General features: G+C 44.5%; 2 protein-coding genes, 1 long non-coding RNA gene and 1 other non-coding gene across 4 annotated transcripts; all 4 read right to left on the bottom strand.

Moving 5' to 3' along the window:
• Positions 1-1,892: 1,892 nt before the first annotated feature.
• On the bottom strand, positions 1,893-2,017 carry LOC127237056 (small nucleolar RNA SNORA40). The gene has a single exon (XR_007835820.1). It is a non-coding gene; the product is annotated as a small nucleolar RNA SNORA40 (small nucleolar RNA).
• Positions 1,935-3,925, bottom strand: LOC127236912 (uncharacterized). Its single transcript, XR_007835811.1, has 2 exons — positions 3,496-3,925; positions 1,935-2,290 (listed from the first exon to the last, which is right to left on the bottom strand). It is a non-coding gene; the product is annotated as an uncharacterized LOC127236912 (long non-coding RNA).
• A 46-nt stretch (positions 3,926-3,971) lies between these two features.
• Nupr2 (nuclear protein 2, transcriptional regulator) lies at positions 3,972-6,485 on the bottom strand. Its single transcript, XM_051204889.1, has 2 exons — positions 6,116-6,485; positions 3,972-4,165 (listed from the first exon to the last, which is right to left on the bottom strand). The coding sequence occupies exon 1, from the start codon at positions 6,426-6,428 to the stop codon at positions 6,120-6,122; it is 309 nt and encodes a 102-aa protein (XP_051060846.1). The 5' UTR covers positions 6,429-6,485; the 3' UTR covers positions 3,972-4,165; positions 6,116-6,119.
• A 4,014-nt stretch (positions 6,486-10,499) lies between these two features.
• On the bottom strand, positions 10,500-19,399 carry LOC127236906 (zinc finger BED domain-containing protein 5). Its single transcript, XM_051204880.1, has 4 exons — positions 19,291-19,399; positions 15,147-15,396; positions 13,401-13,542; positions 10,500-12,541 (listed from the first exon to the last, which is right to left on the bottom strand). Exons 1-4 carry the CDS (start codon positions 19,353-19,355, stop codon positions 10,722-10,724), a joined length of 2,277 nt encoding a protein of 758 aa, XP_051060837.1. The 5' UTR covers positions 19,356-19,399; the 3' UTR covers positions 10,500-10,721.
• Between the last annotated feature and the right edge of the window lie 1,073 nt (positions 19,400-20,472).

Below are 20,472 nucleotides of genomic sequence, written 5' to 3'. Positions count from 1 at the left end.
CTCAACCTGTGGGTTGAATGACCCTTTCACAGGATGGCTATTAGAAAACACATATTTCCCATGGTCTAAGGAACTGAGACATGGCTCCTCTATCCTTCTCCAGGTAGTCCATCCACACACTGACATACCCATATAGAACCAGCTCTATATTAAAGCATTAGGAGGTTGAGAACCACTGCTCTAAAGGGCAGCTTAAAGGGGAACAGCTCAGAGTCACACCTACCACTAAATCTTGATATGCCACTAAGTTCCTGTGCTCGTAATAGGAAAAGCATAGCAACACTTGGGAGACAGAGGCAGGAAGATCTCTGTGATTTCAAGGCCAGCCTGGTCTACAGAGCAAGTTCCAGGACAGGCTCCAAAGCTACACAGGGAAATTTGTCTGAAAAAAGAAAAAGAAAAAAAGAAAAAAAAAAAAGGAAGGAAAAGCATAATCTGTCAGGTATTTAAGGTAAGTCTGGATAATAGCTATTTGAAAAGAACAGCTCTGGTACACTTGAGAGATAACTCTGGCAATGCCTTTGTTGTATAAATCTCCCATCTGCCCAAGTGGCCAGACTTGAAGTCTCTTATCTCTGTTTAAATTACTCAAAGTGTAACCTTGGATGGGGACCTGAAAGAGATTTGAGAATGACAACATATGTGACATGCTTAAGACTAAGATGTGGATATTACTGAACCCTTCTATTTGATGCTCCTATTTGAGCATTAGCCACAGCTGAATGAGTGTTATTAAAAATTAAAACTTTATGTACTTTGATTTTTGGAGACAGGATTTCTCTGTGTAGTGCTGGCTGTCCTGGAACTAGCTCTACAGAGAGGGCTGCCTCTATAAGGCAGGAATTTTAGTTTCCATTCAGAAAGTTATTTTTTAAAATAGTATGGAGCCATGTGCTCTTGGCACACCACTAATCTCAGCACTTGGGAGTTCAAAGCCAGCCTTGTCTACAGAGCAGAGCTTATTCTAGGACAGCCAAAGCTACACAAAGAAACCCTGTCTCAAAATCAGGGAGAGGGGCTGGAGAAATGGCTTAGAGATTAAGAGCACTGACTGTTCTTCCAGAGGTCCTGAGTTAATTCCCAGCACCCACATGGTGGCTCACAATATCTGTAATGAGATCTTTGTGCTCTCTTCTGGTTATACATAATACATTCATAAATCTTTAAAAAAAAAAAAACAGGGAGCGGGGAGAGAGGGAGGAGAGAAGGCAGGACAGGGTTCTTAAAAAGGCAGGGCAAATTTTGAGTCATTTTCTTCTTCATCTGTGTAGGTCCCAGGGATTGACCTCAGGTCATCAGACATGGCAGGAAGCACTTTCATTCACTGAACTCTTTGTCACCCCAGGGCAGGATTATTGAACAGGAACAATAGAATAGAGCTGTTGATGAACTGGGGAAGGCAGTAATGTCTTTATTAAGGATGTAGTGTCTCAGGAGGGCCTGTACTTTAGTGATAATTGGGATGAAATGCTCATCTTGGTTTTGTGGTGTTGGGGATTGAACATTGGGGAGTAATCACTTATTAAATAGCACTTGTGCTGAGTTATAACCTCAGTTCCTGTGATTCGCTTTTAATAGAATTACTCTAGTACAAGGTGACTGTCACATTTCATGGGTTTTTTTGCTCCCAAACTCTGTTCATGGGTACATGTTCCTTGGCTGGCCTGGAATTCACTATGTAGACCAGGCTAGCCTGGAACTCAGAGAAATTTGCCTGCCTCTGCCTCCAGAGAGCTGAGATTAAAGATACCAAAACAGGTTTGGCTAGTTTATACAGTCCAATGCCACCTTCCAAGGGAATGGCATTATCCATAGTGGGCCAGGTTCTTCCTACTCAGTTAGCAAGACAATCCCCCACTGCCTTGGTGTGACAATTCTTTTTGTGTGTGTGTGATACTCTTTCTTACATGTATCAAAACGCATACAACAATGAGTTGTGGGTTGCAAAAGAGGATTTATTTTTGCACCTGTCTTTAAGTCTGTGTCCACCAGGTAAACAAAAACCCATACAAGTGCTACAGTGTGACAATCTTTTATTTATTGATTGATTTTTCAAATGACAATCTTATCTAGGGAACTGCTCAACTAAGGCTTTCCTTCTAGATGACTCTGGGCTGTACCAAATTGAAAGTTAAATCTAACTAGGGGACTGGAGGGACAGCACAGTGGTTAAGAGTGTGTACTGTGCTTCCAGATGACCCGCCTTTCTTTTCCAGCACCCACAGTAGATGGCTTACGACTGCCTACACTAATTGCAGCTTCAGGGGATCCAACACTCTTCTTCTGGCCCCTGGAGTTACCAGAATACACATGACATATATACATACTCATAATTTTAGAAAAAAAGATATATTTATTACTTATAGTGTTCTGCCTGTATGTCTGCCTGCACTCCAGAAGAGGGCACCAGATCTTCATTATAGATGGTTGTGAGCCAGCGTGTGCTTGCTGGGAATTGAACTCAGACCTCTGAAAAAGAAGCTTCTGAGCTGCCTCTCCAGTCCCTACATACAATTTCTAAAAAAAAAAAAAACCGATAACTTGGACATTATTAGAATCTCTTTTCTAAAATGGGGACTTTAACACCCATGTTAAAGAGCTGCTGGGAAGAACAGGAAACTCAGCAACTGCTGAATATGGCCTATTGCTATTGTTGGCACAGGGTCTCACAAGCCCCAGGCTGGTCCTGAACTCACGAAGAATGGCCTCAAACTTTAGACATGTAATTCCCAAGTGCTGGGATTACAGCATGTGCTACCTACCACACACCCAATTATTGCAGGCTCTATGGCTTCAATCCATGGCATCAGGAATGTTAGACAAGCACTATCAACTGAGCTATATCTCCAGTCCCCACAATACCTTACTGTAATGTACATTAAAACCTTCAGCCTGATGCCAGGTAGTAGTGGTGGTGGTGGCGGCACATGCCTTTGATCCTAGCACTCTGGAGGCAGGGGCAGGCAGATATTTGAGTTCAAGGCCAGCCTGGTCTTCAGAGGGACTTCCAGAACAGCCAGGACTACACAGAGAAACCCTGTCTTTAAAAACAAAAACCTTCAGCCTGAAGTGGTGATGCATATGTATGTATGTATGTATGTTTGTTTGTTTGTTTGTTTGTTTGTTTTGTTTTTCCAGACAGGGTTTCTCTGTATTGTTTTAGACCCTGTCCTGGAACTCACTCTATAGACCAGGCTGGACTCCAACTCACAGAAATCCTCCTGCCTCTGCCTCTAGAGTGCTGGGACTGAAGGCATGCACCACCAATGCCCAGCGGTGATGCATATATTTAATTTCAGCACTCAGGAGGCAGAGACAGACAGTAATTATGAGTTTCTGGCCAGCCTGGTTTACATAGCAAGTTCCAGGACAGCCAAGGCTACATAGAGAGACCCTGAATCAGTCAATCCCCAAAATACCACCCCCCAAAACAAAACAAAAAACAAAGTCCAGAGATGACATATGGGTAGAATTCTTTCTTATAAAATATCCTACCTTGGTTATCCCCAGTTCACTGTTTGTGGTGTATATGTACATGCAGGTGTGTGCACATGCATGACCATGAGCATGAGTATGTATGTACATAGAGAGGCAATTATCCAATATCAGGTATGGTTCTTCAGGACACCTCCATCTTCTTTTTTTTTTTTTTAATGCAGTGTTGCTCATTGGCCTGGAACACAGAAGGTAGCTTATGCTAGCTGGCCAGTGAGTCCCAGAAATCTGCCTCTACCTCCCAAATGCTGGGATTATAAGTGTGGGCCACTACACCAGCTTTCCAAAATCATGGCTTTTAAAGACCAGACTTTTGTTGCAATCACTTTAGCAAACAAGCTAATCTCCCCAGCCCTGTGATCTTTTCTTTACACTTTAGAGCCCAAGTACTTGCAAACTAGAAATCAGTTACCACCATGATAACTGGGGGGGAGGGGATGGGAATGGGGAGGGAGAAAAACCCAAAAGAGTTAAAATGCATTCTTGCTGTTCTCTTTTAATTGAAAACCCTAAAAAGGCATACCCACTTGGGAACTACTTACTTAATAGCTATTAGTGAGGAAAAGATTGAAGTGGTAAACTTAAAAACTGTCAAAAGAAAAGACCTGCAGACTAACGTGGAGGAACTCAGTTACAGCTGAAAATACTTTCAACAGGTCTTTCGGGTTTCCTGTAGAAAATAAGAAAGAAACAAGAATCAATTATCCTCCCGAGTCTTACCAAGAGCACTAGAACTTATTAGTTCTCCCCTTTGAGATGATGAGGTGTCACTCTAGCCCACGGTGGTCCGAAACTCACACTAAAGCCCAGGCTGGACTCCAACTTCCTGAGTGCAAGGATAACAGATCAGAGCCACTAGTGGGCTTTTGTTAATTTTTTTTTTTAAGACAGGATCTCAAGTAGCCCAGGCTGGCCTCAAACTATGTAACCAAGGATAACCATAAACTTTTGATTCTCCGAACATTATTGGAATGGGTCCCCTGTACACAGTGCTGGTGATTGATCCTGGAGTATTATGCACACTAAGTGAACACCATCAACTGAGCTCATTCTACGACTTCCCTTTTCTGTAGTTCAGGCTGGCCTCAAACTGACTATGTAGCCAATGATCTTGAACTTTTTATCTTTTTCACTTTAAAAGTGTTTGTGTTTGCCCAAATATGTCTGTGTATGGCGTGCATGCAATGTCCTCAGGGGCCAGAAGAGGGTGTTGGATCCACTCATACTGGAGCTACAGATGTTATATGGCACCTGAGGTAGGGGACGGAACAAATTCTGGGTCTGCTCTAAGGGCAGTGAGTGCTTTAACTGCTGAGACATCTCCAGGCCCTCACTTTGAACTTCTGACTCCCTCTTCACTCTCCTAAGAGGCGGACAGGTGTGCACCATCATACCTAGTTTTTGTCTCCTGTTTTGTTCCTTTTGTCTTGTTTTTTGTCAACTTGACACAAACTGGGATTATCTTCGAAGACAGAGATATCAGATCGGCATGCAGCTAAGTCTGTGGGGGCATTTTCTCATGAGTTGGGAGAGCCCAGCCCACCGTGGGCAGCATCAAGTGGGGCAGGCGAACATGAACTTCTATGGCCTGTGCTTCAGCTCCTTCCTCTGGGTCCCTGCCCTGACTCCCTCTCATGGGGGATTGTGAGCTTTACAATGAAATAAGCCCTTTCCTGCACAAGTTGCTTTTGGTCGTGGTGTTTATCACAGCAACAGAAAACAAACAAGGAGGGACTGTTTTGTTTTGAGACAGTGCCTCACACTGAATCCATGGTTGGCCTCAAGCTTAAGCAGTACTATGTCTGCCTCAGCCTCCCGGGCACTGAAATGGATCACAGCTGTAAACCACCCCGCTGGGATTTATGTCTTGAGACACATTCTGGCATTTCTGACCTAGGCCTTTCTCACCTAATTGCAAATGTACAGAGTGTAGACTTCCGCTAGCAGCCAGGAAACCCCTTGCAAGCAGGCGAGTCCAGTTAGGACTAATGCTAGGAAGTCTTTGAAGGGTGTGAGAGGTGAACATGGTGGCACCACAGACCTGTAAGCTCAAGACTAGAGGGGTTGAGGATTGCCACAAATACCATGACACCCTGGGCTACCCTGGGCCTTATCAATAAAACAAAACAACACTGCAGGGAATCAGGGTCCATGCTTGAAATTTCAGCAGCTAGAGGATGAGGAGTTCGAGGCCAGTTTAGGTTATATGAGACCGTATCAAAAAATAAAAAAAGGTCGGGCACACGCTTTTAATTCCAGCACTCGGGAGAGGGAGAAAGGCGGATCTCTGTGAGTTCATAGGCAGCCTGGTCTACAGAGTGAGTTCCAGGGCAGCCAAGGCTACACAGAGAAACCTTGTATCGAAAAAACAGAAAATAAAAATAAAAAATAAGGAAGGGAGGGAGGGAGAAAGGAAGGAAAAAAGGAAGGAAGGAAGGAAGGAAAAGAAAAAGGAGCTAGGCATTGTGGCACGTGTCTTAATATTCCAGCTATTGGAAGCTGGAGACAGGATGATCTGGAGTTCAAGGTAATCCTCTGCTACATAGTGAGTTCGAGACCAGACTGACATAGGAGCTATTCTATTTCCTACCCGCTACCAACAGGCTCTGCCTGCTCATACCCTCTCAGGCGAGGCGTGTGCGCGGCCGCGGTTGCAGCTGGCGCTGGCGCCGCTTACGCTGCGCGTTGATCAGTATTTGTGCCACCTTGCGCTCGTGGCCGCCGGGCACCGGATAGTTGGTGCGCAGCTGCTGCTCGCGCCGCGTCCGGCCCTTGCTGCGGCCAGCTCCGGATGCCGGGAAGTCACGCAGATAGTAGTAGTCCAGGCTGTCGTACAGCTCGTCGTCGAAGCCCGCAGTGGGCAGCGTCTCCGGCGGCGGCGGGCGGGCTCGAGCCCGTGGGCGGGTGACAGGAGGACGAGCTGGCGGGTCCATCGCGCCGCTGCGCTCCGCCCGCCGCCGCCGCCGCAGGCTACTCCCGTCGAAGGGCCCCACCCAGGGCTCCTATTGGCTCCTATTGGCAAACCCTCTGTGACTTCACTACTGGGCAAGGGAATTATGAGTGTTCCTGTGGGGCAGCATTGTTAACAACTATAAACCTTGTGGTTCCGTTGGTCAAAAACTTGAAGGGATGAGACAAGAGAAAGTGTCTCAATGGGTAGAGTGCTTACCTAGCATGCACGAAACCCTGGGTTCCACCCCCAACCCTGTATAAATCAGGTGTGGGTGGTGCACACCTGTAATGCCAGCACAGGGATAAAAAACGGAGTCCCTTTTGGCTCAATCTATTGGCAAGCCCAGCTTGGGTTCATTTTTGGGAAAGAAAAAGGCTCAAGGAATTTGCTCGTGTGTTTGTGTGACATGATGATCCTCTTCAACATTAATTTTTCATTGCTATCACCAAATTCTTGGCGAGAATCAGTTAGAAGAGGGTGTATTTTGGCTCACAGTTTGAGAGTACATACAATCAGATGGGAAGGCACGGTGCGCAGGATCGAGGCTACTTGCTCATATTTGCATTCAATCGGCAAGCAAAGAAAGGGGTGTTCAAGCGCCTTGCTTTTTTTTGTCCCCTCCATTTTTATACAAGTCCCCAGCTCACTGGATGGTACTGCCTACATCAGGGTGAGTTGTCCCTCAATCTACAGTCTCTGGAAACTTCCTCAAAGGATACAACCAAAAGCATGCCTTGTAAATTGAGAAGACATCCTGACTAACCATCCTAAGTAGTGTCTTAAAACCGAGGGGGGGATAGAGTTCTTTAGTGGTTAAGGCTGCTCTTCTAGAGGATCTGGGTTCTATTCCCAGCACTCACATGGTAACAACTCACAACTATCTGTATGTAACTCCAGTCCCAGAGGAACTGAAGCCCTCTTCTGTCCTCCTTGGACATCCGTACATACAGGCAAAACATTCATACAAATAATAAATTTTAAAATTGTGTGTGTGTGTGTGTGTGTGTGTGTGTGTGTGTGTGTGTGTACATGTGGATGTCAGAGGGCAGTTTTTGGAAGTCTGTTCTCTCCTCCCACCCTGTGGACCCTGTAGGTTGAACTCAAATTATCAGGCTTGGTAGCAAGTATCTTTACTTGATGAACTATCGGAATGGCCACAACATAATAATTTTAAAGAAAAACAATTATTAGTAGATATTATCCATAAACTCAGGTATTGGACTTAATACAGAAAGCATTTAGGCAGCCGGGCAGTGGTGGTGCATGCCTTTAGTCCCAGCACTCAGGAGGCAGAGGCAGGCAGATCTCTGTGAGTTCGAAGCCAGCCTGGTCTACAATGCTACACAGAGAAACCCTGTCTTAAAAGCATTTGGGGGATTAATCCCAGGGTCTCAAACCCACTAAGCATTGTCACTTTGCTAGTACTCAGGTCAATGAAAATAAACTGCAGTCCTAACACTTAGGAAGTGAAAGCAAGAACAGACAGGTCTCTGTGAGTTCAAAGCCTGCTCCAGGCCAGCAAGGGCTACATAATGAGACCACATCTCAAAAACTGGTATGGTGTGGTGGCCCGTGACTGTAACCCTAGCTCTCAAGTGGCCTACAATGTGTGACCTTGTTTAAAAAACCAAACAATCCTCCACGCATAGACTTAAATGCCAAGAATGCTGAAAGAGTGAAAACAGGGACATGGGGTTAAAGAGCCTGGTGATGGTGTCACACGCCTTTAATCTCAGCACTCAGGAGGGAGAGGCAGGTGGATTGCTGTTGAGTTTGAAGCCAGTCTGGTCTACAGAGTGAGTTCTAGGACAGCCAGGGCTACACAATGAAACACTGTCTCAAAACAAAACAAAAAAGTTAAATTAAGACCAAAGTGTGAGGATCCGCGAGGTCCATGACAGCCAGGGCTGTCTGAAACACCCAGTAACATGACACATACCTGCAATCCCAACACTTAGGAAGCAAGCAAGGGGCAAGAGAATAGAGTACAAGGTCATCATCTTTGGCTACCTATTCGTTAAAGAAATAGGTCTGGGGAGATGGCTCAGTGGATAAGAGCATTTATTGCTCAAGCATGGAGACTTGGGTTTGGGTTCCCAGCATGCACATAAAAAGCCAGGTGTGGCTGCAGAGACCTTTCCCCTCATCCCTGTAGAGAACCAAGAGAGACAAGCACAAGAGGCTCACTGGGGCTTGCTGGCCAGCCAGCCTAGCCAAAACAGGGCAGGTTCAGTGAGAGACCCTATCCAAAGGGAAGAGGCAAATAGATAACACTCAACATCCTCCATCACTGTATGTGTGAACAAATGGGGTATAAAAACGTTCATGCATGTGTTTGAACACACATATACAGAACCAAGCAAAAACAAACTAAAACTAGCTGTTCAAGGGCTAGCTAGATGACTCAATGGATAGAAGCACTTCTACACAGATCTGATGATCACAGTTCCATCTCCAGATCCCACAAGGTGGTAGGATGGACACACACACATACACACACACACACACACACACACACACACACACACACACACACACTATCTCACTCATTTAATATGAGTGGTAGTTTGTTTTCAATGTCATCTTCCCCTGTAGGCTCCTGTATGTGAATAGTTGGCAACAATGCTTTAGAGGTTTAGGAGGTGTGGCCTTGTTGGATAAACTGTATCACTAGTAATGATTTGTTTTTTCAAGATGGGGCCTCTCTGGGTAGCCTTGGCTATCCTGGAACTCACTCTTGTTGACCAAGCTAGCCTCTAGATCTGCCTGCCTCTGACTCTCAAGTGATGGGATTAAAGGCATGTGCCACCACCACCTGGAATAGAAGTGGTTTTATAAAAATTATTTTGTTTGAGACAGGGTCTCACCATGTAACCCTGAAAGGTCTGGAACTCCGTAAGGCATGTGTCATCACGTCTAGCACTGAAGATGGCCTTGAATTGTGTCATTTCCCAGTTTACCATTGCTGCTTCCTGCTTACAGTAAAGGGTGTGAGCTCTAGGTGTCCTGCTCCAGCCACTCTACCCTCTGTGCGGAACCCTCTGGAACCATAAGCCCAAATAAACTCTTCTATAAGTTGCCTTGATCATAGTGTTTTATCAAAGCAACAGACAAGTAACTAATCTAGACAGGTTCTCACCATATGGCTCTGGCCAGTCTTGAACTCACAGAGGCCTTCCAAGTGCTGGGATTAAAGTTGTGGAATGCCACACCTGGCCCAAATCTAAGAGTAAACAATTTTTCAAAGTCAGTTATTTAGATAATAGTGTGTTTACATCTCCTGATGGGATGTAAGTTATACAAGTTTTCTCCTGACCCAAGAAATAATCAGTATGATATTCTGCCTACTTTTTGTCAACATAATACAAGCTAGAATTATCTGGGAAGAGGAAAACCAATTGTGAAAATGCTTCCATCAAATTGCCTGTAATAAAGTCTGTTGGGCATTTTTTTTTTAATTTAAAAAATAAGATTTAGTTATTTGTGTGTATCAGTGTTTTGACTGCATGAGTGTATCTGGACCACATGCATGCTGATGCCTGAGGATGGTCAGAAGAGGACATCAGATCACCTGAAACTGTTAATTATGGATCAGATCTTCTCAACCTTCCTAATGCTGTATCCCTTTAACACAGTTCATGTTGTGGTGACCCCCTCCCAACCATAAAATTAATTCCTTGCTACTTTATAACTATAATCTTACTACTGTTCTAAATTGTAATATAAACATCTGATTATGTAGGATGTATTTTCATTGTTACAAGCGATCATTAAAGCATTATGTATATATTGTGAAATATTTATTTCTAATTATAAATAAAACTTTGTCTTAAGCATGGTGTTGCATGGGTAACAGTCTTAATATAACAACAGTAGCTGGGTGGTGGTGGCAGCAAAGGCCTTTAATCCCAGCACTCAGGAGGTAGAGATAGGTGAATCTCTATGAGTTCGAGGCCAGCATGGTCTACAATGCAAGTTTCTGGACAACCAGGGCTATACAGACAAACCTTGTATCAATAACAACAACAAAATACAAAACAAACAAACAAAATCCACAAGAATTTGCTACATTTTACACATACAGTATCTATAAAAAGCCAATGTCAGCTGGGCATAAGTGGCTCACACCTTTAATCCCAGCACTCCAGAGGCAGAGGCAGGCGGATCTCTGTGAGTTCAGGCCAGCCTGGTCTACACAGCGAGTTCCAGGACAATGTCCAAAGCAATACAGAGAAACCCTGTCTCAAAACAACTAACAAACAAAGAGCCAATGTCAGTGTGAAGGTTGGGATTGCTTCTTTCTTACTAGATCAGAAATTCTTGGGGTAGTCTTTGCTAGAGCACAACGAAGATCATTTTCCACAGCAAGTCTGCGTCTGTATTTAGACTTGACAACCAACAAGCTGGAAAACCCCTTTTCACAAAGATGTGTTGTTGGAAATGGAAGAAGGAGGCGCAACACAGTCTCAGACAGAACAGGGTATGACTGCAAACACTTGATCCAGAATTTTGTAACTGGCAGTGTAGAGAAATCAGATCTCGCTGCATCACTGTTGACAAGTCCAATGAACTCCTCTTGAGCCGGCTCAGGAACATCTTCCACTTTGACTGTGAATGGGCTTCTGGCAAGGGAAAATGGGATGTCAGGCAGATTTGGAAAATACCATGAAATTTCTTGTGCAAGCATGTCCAAGTGTTCTTTCATAGACATTATCACTGAAATCCTTTTGGAGGGTTTAATGTCATGTTCTTCAAAGAAAGCAGTTAAGGTAGGCAACATGTGTATTTTATTTTCATCCAATTCTTTTTGCCAAAGCTGGAGTTTCATTTGGAATGACTGGATCTTTTCTGACAAATCGAGGCATGTTGCATTTGGCCCTTGCAGTGATAAATTTAACTCATGCAAGATGGCAAAGATATCCACCAAATAAGCCATTTTTTGCAATTCACTCTCATCAGTGAAAAGTGCTTCCAACTGTGGTCTTCCTTTCTGACTAAAACACATTCTGAGTTCATCACGAAGCTCAAAAACACTTTTTAAAACTTTTCCACTAGACAACCATCTCCCTTCAGTATGAAACAGCAGGGCTTTGTTTGACGCATCCAACTCGTCACACAGTTGTGAAAACAGCTGACTGGTCAAAGTGCTCGACTTTATGAAATTGACAGAACTTACAATGCTTTGCATGACTTCTTTTAAGTCTTGTGGCAGTGTCTTCATTACTAATGTTTGCAGATGAGTCATACAGTGAGTTCCAATGACTTTCGATGACTCGCTCAGTACCAAATGTTGAAATCCAGACTGACATCCTAGCATAGCCCGAGCTCCATCTGTGCAAACACCACAAACCATCTCCCAAGAAAGTTTGTGCTCTTTCAGAAACGAACCAACTCTTTCAAATACATCGTGTGCAGTGGCTGCTGTGTCAAGAGGCTTGCAAAGGAGAAACTCATCTTTAAAGTCGCCATCATTGATATACCTCACATACATCAGTAACTGTGAACAGTTTGCAACGTCTGTGGATTCATCCAGCTGGATACTAAATAGTGGAAGTGGAGCAGATTTAATTTCCTGGATTACCTGCTCAAGAATATCGGCTGACATGTCATCTATCCTTCTTCGGACAGTGTCATTAGATAAGGAAACTGCACTCAGCTGAGTAACACGTTCGTCTCCGATCATAACTCCAACACTGTCTTTGGCTGCTGGCAACAGTAAGTCCTCAGCAAAGGTGTGAGGCTTCATAGTCCTGGCGATTCTGAGTGCCACCAAATATGAAACTTCAACGGCTACTACATTCTGTTTGGGAAACTTGACGGCAGTGTCAAGTCTGCCTTTCTTGAGTTCATCAGCTTTGCTTCTAAAATAGTTGATGTCCTTGTCCGCGAAGCTCAGGTGCTTGCTGTCAAAATGGCGTTTTAGTTTGTTTGGCTTCATAGATTCTGCTGATAGAACATCACCACAAATGACACACTGTGGTTTCTCAATTTCTGCTGTAATTTTTGAGGTAAAACCATACTGTAAAAAATCTTCACTGTATCTTCTTTTCTTCACCTTCTTCTCTACACGAACCATTCTTGGGGGATGGCCCTCTGTTGAAAATAATACACAACACTAGATTTAATAATACAAAAAATTATAGTTCAGTCAATAAAGCACATTAAAGTTTCCTATGATTTACCATTCTTTGTGTTTTTTGTTTTTTTTTTCCTTTCCTTCTTTTTTTTTTTTTTAACATACTTGTTACTATCAAAAGGGGGAAATTTTCTCATCACCCACAGCTGAACATTAAAAACCAACAGGCGCTGAGTGGTAGTAGTGGCAGCAAATGCTTTTAATCCCAGCACTTGGGAGGCAGAGGCAGGCAGATCTCTGCGAGTCCTAGGCCAGCCTGAGTGAGTTCCAGAAAAGCCAGGGCTACACAGAGAAACCCTGTCTGTCTTGAAAAACAAAACAAAACAAAGAAGAAAAGAAAAACAAAAAACCCCAAACAACAATCATACTGATGACTTTACAGGACATGAGTTTATATTAACCCAGTAATTATAATTCATAAAGTATCATTTTACCTCCAATACTGCTGCTTTCAACACAGCAGCAGCTCTCTACACATTTGTGACTGGCCTACATGCTATATTTTGGCCCCAACTCTGTCACATACACCTGTATTTGTACAGGGTGTATGTGACAGGGTTGGCACAATGATGTCATCATGTTACTGACACCTATGTGGGCTTATCTGTGTGTGGGCAGACCCGCCCAGAGACTATGGTAGAGCAGGGTCTCAGTTCCTAAAATGATTACAAATCTGTGTTTTCCAATGGTCTTAGATGATCACTGTGAAAAGGTCTTTCCACCCCTAAGGGGTCACAACAACTCACAAGTTGAGAGTGGCCACCCTAGAGGGTTCAGGACTATCACTCTGAGCAGATGGACAGACAGGTCAGGTACCGTTTGCAATTCTGCACTGCCGCAACACCTCCTTGAAGCCCTCCCACAGTTTGACGTCCTGGGTACACTCCAGAAACTGTTTGATCTCAAGAGAGCATGGCCCACGAGACTGCTGGTCCAGCAGCTGGGCTCCCTGGGGCTCCTGCTGAGACATAACATTAGGTAGTCCTGAGAAAGTGTGGGTGTTCACAAGAACAGCATTCATAGACCCAGCTGGGGAAACAACTAGAAAAAGGTGCAAATTTAGTTTTCTATCCAGTAACATGGTAGTGAAAACCATTTCAAGGCAGAACGCAAGACAAACATTACAGTTAAAGCACAAAGATATACTCCAACTCAATCCAAAAGACAAATAGATGGCAAATCAGGTCATCTGCTGTTTCAAAGGGAGAGTAGTTCTATGAAGTATGTGTTCAGTATACACAGGCTCTGGGCTTGTTCCAAACATTGTAAATACAAAATTACAAAACTTAAATCTGGCTAGAGGCTGCTGGTGGTATACACCTACTTTTAATCCCAGTATTAGGGAGGCCAGGACAGGCAGGTCTCTGAGTATGGGAACATCCTGGTCTACAAAGCAAGTTCCAGGACAGCCAGGGCTACACATAGAAATCCTTTCTTGAAAAATAACAACAACAGTAAGAAAAAACAAACAACAACAACAATAACAAATCTGGGTAGGGAATCAATAGTAGGACTATGCAGTTTGCCCTGGGTTTGAACCCCAACACTACAAATATACATGTATGTAGAAAAAAGAGCAATGTTCTTAAGGAAAAATAGGACTATTATTGGAAAGAAATGGATGAGAACTTCAGATATACCACATTTCAAAAGATTACATGTTCCTTAGCACATACAAAATGCACACATCCCAGAGAGAGAGGGAGGGCAAAAGTATCAGGTCAGGGGTCATAAGATGTGAAAGGGACTTGTGATTATGTAACAGAGACTGAACTGGAAGGCCAGGCCTCAGGGCTGTAACTCCAACACTTGAGAAACCAACCCAGGACACTGCTACAAGCTTGAAGCCAGCTTGGGCCACACACCGAAGACTTCCTCTCCAAGTGAAACAACAGGAATCCAGTGTAGCCAAGATAAAGCTTTCAAGCCAAGGCAGGAGGAGGCCATGAGTTCAGGGCTAACTTGAGTGAGATCCTCTCAAAACAAAAACCATCTAAAGGGGAAAAGGGCCATTTTTCAGAGGTTGGGCTGGACTGTTATAACTGCAGTCTGTTCTATTTGTTGATGCTCCTCTAGAGGTTTAATTCAAACCATGCTATGTGGTGTCTCTGTGTGATGCTCAAACATGAGTGTGTGGGTGGGTGTGCCCAAGGGGAGGCCAACCAAGCATAGTGTCTTCCTCTGCCACTCTCCATCCTATTGCCTTGAGACAGGGCCTCTCACTGAAACCGGTCATTTCTTCCCAACTGCCAGCCAGCCAGCCAAGCTGAGGGATCTGCTCCACAATGCAGGGGTTACAGACATGTATGGCTGTGCCTGACTTTCTGTGGGCTTCATGGGATTTGAACTCAGGTCCACACGGCTTCAGAGTAACTGCTTATTCACTGAGCCATACCTCCAGCAAGCCCCACTTAAGAAAAGGAAGCGGGGGTGTACCACCTTGTACTTAAAGAACTGTGGATCCTAAAAGTAAACACGGGGTCCTATAGACATGATGCTTAGCAGCTGCCCAGTGTTCTCAGAAAATAAAACACAGAAAGGAAGAGCTGCCCCAACTCTCACCTGGTAAGTGATGTCAGGCCTTGCAGGCTCAGCACTGCCCCCTCCACTGAAGCCCCCGGTGATGGCATGACCCAGGGTGTGACCCACAGCAGAGCCCACAGCCACGCCAGCTGCAGTGGTTGCCATCTGGGCCATCAGGCCTGGCTGCCTGGGAGCAGCAGCAGGTGAGCCAACTGCAGATGGTGCAGCTGCTGCCGGAGGATGAGCTGCAGGCGCATGTCTTGGAGCAGCCCTCATCTGAGGGGCCCGGCTAGGAAAGAAAGAAAAGAACAAACCTTATCAGATCCCAGTTCCAAATGGCTTTGGAATTTGCCGAAGAACTGCAACAAGCCAGGTTTGGTGGCATACACCTGCACTGTCAGCACTGAGATAGACACAGGAAGAATCAGCAGGCCAAGGTCACCCTTAGCCACACAGTGATTTCCTCCTCTTCTATACTGTTTGTTTTTCAGAGTATAACTGCAACATTTCCCCTTCCCTTTCCTCCCTCCAACCCCCTCCTATGTATCACTCCTTGGTTGATTTCAAATTCATGGCCTTATTCACTAACAGTTATTAGATGCATATATATGTGTAGAAATATACACTTATATAGAACCTCAGTCTGTTCATTACTTGTATGTATGTTTTCAGGGCTGACCTCTTGGCATTGGATAACTAATGTGTGTACTCTTGCTGGGGAAGACTATTTCTCCTGTTCTCAGTATCCCTTAGTTACTTATAATTCTTCATGTACATTGAGGCCTTGTGGGCTTTTTAACATACGCTTTGCCGTATCTACCATCATCCTGATTCTACATCGTGACCTTAAGGCCAGCATGAGAAAGGATACCCTCCTCTCAAAACACAAAAACCAACTAACCAACCAAAGACCCTAGCCAAAACAGGATTCTGAATCTATGAATCTTCCTACACCAGTCTATCCAGTGCTGGGATTACAAGCATTTGTCACCCCACCTGGCTTCATTTTAAATTTATTTTACCATGTTATATTTTATGTGTATGACTGTTTACATGCATCCATGTCTTTGTGCCACTTGCATGCCAGAAGGGGGTTTTGGATCACCTGGACCTGGAGTTACAGGTGGGTGCTGGGAATCAAACCTGTGTCCTTTGGAAGAGCTGTCAGTGCTCTTAACTACAAAGCCAACTTCCCAGCTTCATTTTAAATCTTTAAACACCCAAGATGGGTAGTGGCGGCACACACTTCTGAGCCCAGCAATCAGGAGGCAGAGGCAGGTGGATCTCTCAGTTGGAGGCCAGCCTGGTCTACAGAGTGAGTTCCAGGACAGTCAGAGCTACACAGAGACATCCTGTCTCGAAAAACAAATAAAAAAAAAATCTTTAAACACCTATAACACAGCCATGCAAGAAGACTGCAGAAACTGTTTTCAATTACTCTGTGCATGTGTGTGTGTGCGTGTGTGTACTGCTGTACCTCTTAACCTTTTGTTTGTTAAGGTTTTAATAACCAAGCACAAACTATTCTGCCCCCTTTTCATGTATCCATATGGTTCACAGTATCTTTTTAAAAAAGCTATTCCAATACTTAATAAAAGCATAGACATTAAAAGTTAGAAAGGACCAGACAGTGGTCCTTTAAGCAGACCTTTAAGCCAAGGACTCGGGAGGCAGAGGCAGGAGGATCTCTAAGTTCAAGGTCAACCTGATCTACAGGGTGAGTTCCAGGACAACCAAGGCTACACAGAGAAACCCTGTCATGAAAAACAAAACAGGGTTGGGGGGGGTAAGAAAACAAAAACAAAAACAAAGAGTTAGTAAGATGGGGAGATTGCTCAAGAGTTAAAAATCAATACTGCTCTTCCACGGGGCCAAGTTCGGTTCCCAGCAGCTCTTAACCAGCCATGGAGAAACAGTTCCAGGCCATCTGACACCTCTGGCCTTCCAGGCTCACATCCCCACTTCATTTGCACATACCCACTCACAATCCATAAAAGCCTAAAAGATTATTCAAACATCAAACAGTTACTATCTGTACAGCAGTATTTCAGGCTGGGTGGTAGTGGCGCATGCCTTTAATCCCAGTACTCGGGGAGGTGGAGGCAGGCAGATCTCTGTAAGTTCAAGGCAGCCTGATCTACAGACTGTGAGTCTGTAGGACTACAAAGAGAGCAAAGAGCTTTCATTTTACTACTCTATCAGTTTCAGATTAAATGTCATCGTATTAAAGAAGGAATAACAAACAGCTGTTGCCATGGAATCCAGTATGTCTCCACCTTCCTAATGCTGGGACCTTTTAATATAGTTCCTCATGTTGTGGTGACCACCCCACCAACCAAATATTATTTTTGTTGCTACTTCATAACTGTAATTTTGCTACTGTAAAATTGTAATGTATCCATTTTTTGGAGGCCAACAGTGTCCTGACCCACAGGTTGAGAGCAGCTGCCAAGGTGTACTGAAATGTTAGGACAACCAAAGAGTTTCCCTAACCTAGTTAAGATCTGAATAAAGAGTTAGAGCATGGAGAGAGGTGGGTGGCTGGTAAAACGTCTTACTGGAGAAAGGTGCTGGCTACCAAGCTTGACAATCTGAGTTCCATCTCTGGAATTCACAAGGTGAAAAGAAGCAACCCATTTCCACAAGATGCCCTTGACCGTCACACAGGTTACACACACACAGACACACACACACACACACACACACACACACACACACACACACACTCACTCAGAGACATAAAAAGGTTTAGCAAAACAATTTCCTAGCAGGCATGAGACCCTGGGTTGACTAAACTAGAAAGAGAAAATACATAGAAGGCATTGGCATGGCAAAATATACCTGTAGCCCCAGCTACTCAGTGAGGGGACAAGATTATTTAGCACATGGCTTTGGGACTGGCTTGGACAATGGAGAAAGACAGTCAAAAGTTAACAAAATCAAAGACAATCATGAGGTATATTCAGAATGTAGACCGAGGCCTTCATTTTACAATCAGAAAGGGTTAAGGCAGCTGGGTATAGCTTTAATCCCAGCATTCAGGAGGCAGACGCAGGTGGATGGATCTCTGAGTTCCAGGACAGCCAGTGAAAGCCTGTCTCAAAGAAACATAACAAACCACCAACCCAAACCAAAAAGAAAAACTTAGGGATGGTGACCTGTCTGAACTGCAACTTCTATTAATCTTATTTCTCTTTTAGTTTTTGGACACGGGGTTTCTGCACGGGTAGCCCCAATAGCCTTGAACTGGTGGCAACTCTTGCCTTAGGGGAGATGAAGGTATGGATGACAACCTTGGTGATAGAGGAGACATTCCCCCTGCCATATAGGCAGCCCTCAGGTTCCCTCCCAGTACAGCCACAATTTTAACTTTCTACGACTTTACTCCCCAAAGGTGGAACACCTGGAACGTGGATGATGCCAACAATATCCTACTTATCTTCACGTGAGCCGGCAATATGGCTCAATAGAGTAGCACTGCTTAACCCAGGGGCGTTTCCCATTTGCGGGTCTCTTTCAAAGGTGTTATCTAAGACCATCCCGCATAACAGTTACATTATGATTCATAACAGTAGCAAAATTAGTTACGAAGTAGCAACAAAAATAACTTTATTGTTGGTGGTCACCACTACACGGTGAACTTTATTAAGGGGTCACAGCATTAGGATGGTTGAGGATCACTGCAATAGAGCGTATACCACTAAATGTTAGGCCTCCTGGACTGAAGTGGTGGATGGAGAGAACTCTACATTCTCTGCTCTCCACACAGAGGCCCGCGCCAAATAGATATTTTTAAAATTGTGTTTTCTAAAGACCTTTAAAGCCTGTAATTCCAATAGAGGGGAAGCTCAGTCAGGAAAGTCAAGGAAGGCTTGCCCGAGGGGCTCAAAAACATAGTAAGATAAAACCACCTCAAGACCTCCGCATTAATCATTCTTTCCCCGCCTTTTTTGCAGACTGTGCCCTCTAAGGCTCTTCCTCCTAAGCAGTCTAGGAAAAAGGTCACGCATTAGGGTCCTATCAGGTAGTGCACACAGCGTGTTCCTGTTCTCGGGGAGTCCTCTTCCCCAGGAGCGGATCCCTTCCCCGACTGCTCGCACCGTCTCACCACCGGCCGCCCTCTGGCTACGGAACGTGACCCTGGCCGCCCGCGATCAGTTCCCAGCCCCAAGGAGGGTCTCACCTGTCCGGAGTGGATACCCGGGACAAGCGACTTCGACATCCACGGGGCATCCTAGTTGCTATCATCTGCAGCGTCCAGACAAAACAAACTCTGAAACGCCCACGAGCGTCCAGCCGGAGAGGAAGATGGGAGGCGCGGCTTCAGCGCATAGCCAATCATCGTCCAGGAGAGCACAGCCTCTGAAGGTCATTGAAAGACCAAGACGTCAGTAATCGGTAGTGGCTGCCTCCGACGCGGGGAAGTTGCTTGGCGACAGGGCGCTGTGGCCAACCGGAAGTTCTTGGGATTGCTCTGTCAAAGCTTGTTCTTAGATTCTGTGAGGAATGGTTAAGTTTTTGCTTCCAATAGACAACTGGCTTCCTCCATAACCCAGGCTGTCCTTGATTTTGAGATCCCGCTGCCTCAGCCTCTCGAGTAAAAATGGATTGGGGTATTACAGGCATGTACCGCCATGTCTACTGTGTTTACAAATGTTAAACCTGAAACTTATGAGGAGAAAGACTAGATATCCATGACTGTCTTCCCAAAGCAAGCTTTAATTTAGAGGTACACCCTGGACTGGCCTGACGGCTGTCTCAGCCTAAGTTGGCATTTCTTTCTTTTTCTTTTTTTTTTTTTTTTTTTTTTTTTTTGATGGTTTTTTTTTTGTTTTTTTTTTTTTGTTTTGTTTTGTTTTGTTTTGTTTTTGTTTTTGTTTTTTTTCAAGACAGAGTTTCTCTGTGTAGCTTTGGAGGCTGTCCTGGAACTCGCTCTGTAGACCTCACAGAGATCTGCCTGCCTCTGCCTCCCAAGTGCAGGGATTAAAGGCATGTGCCACCGACGCCCAGCCTAAAATGGCAATTCAAAAGCAACCCCTCACTGGATTTTTGAGGTCCCTTTTATAGGGGAGAGATAAAAGATTGATAGAAAACAGCTGTGTAGTTACAGAAGGGAGAGAATTGGCTGCTAGAGATTGTTAGAAAAATACAATGCAAGAAGAATACAAGGATCTACATCTTATTAATGGGGTCCCACATCACATTTAAGAAGCAACCTTATGTGACTGGGACAATATGAGGCCACTGGCAGTGGGTCCAAGATCTAACACTAATGTACAAGCTGACTTAGTTTAGCCCGTTCTATATGGAAAGATACCTTGCCCAGCCTACATACAGGAGTGTGGGGGTGAAGAGCCTCAACGAG

This window comes from Phodopus roborovskii, unplaced genomic scaffold, assembly GCF_943737965.1.
Source record: "Phodopus roborovskii unplaced genomic scaffold, PHOROB, whole genome shotgun sequence".
In the NCBI taxonomy this organism is placed as follows: Eukaryota; Metazoa; Chordata; class Mammalia; order Rodentia; family Cricetidae; genus Phodopus; species Phodopus roborovskii.
The sequence above is the reverse complement of the archived record's forward strand: the minus strand, read 5'-3'. Positions and strand labels throughout refer to the sequence as shown.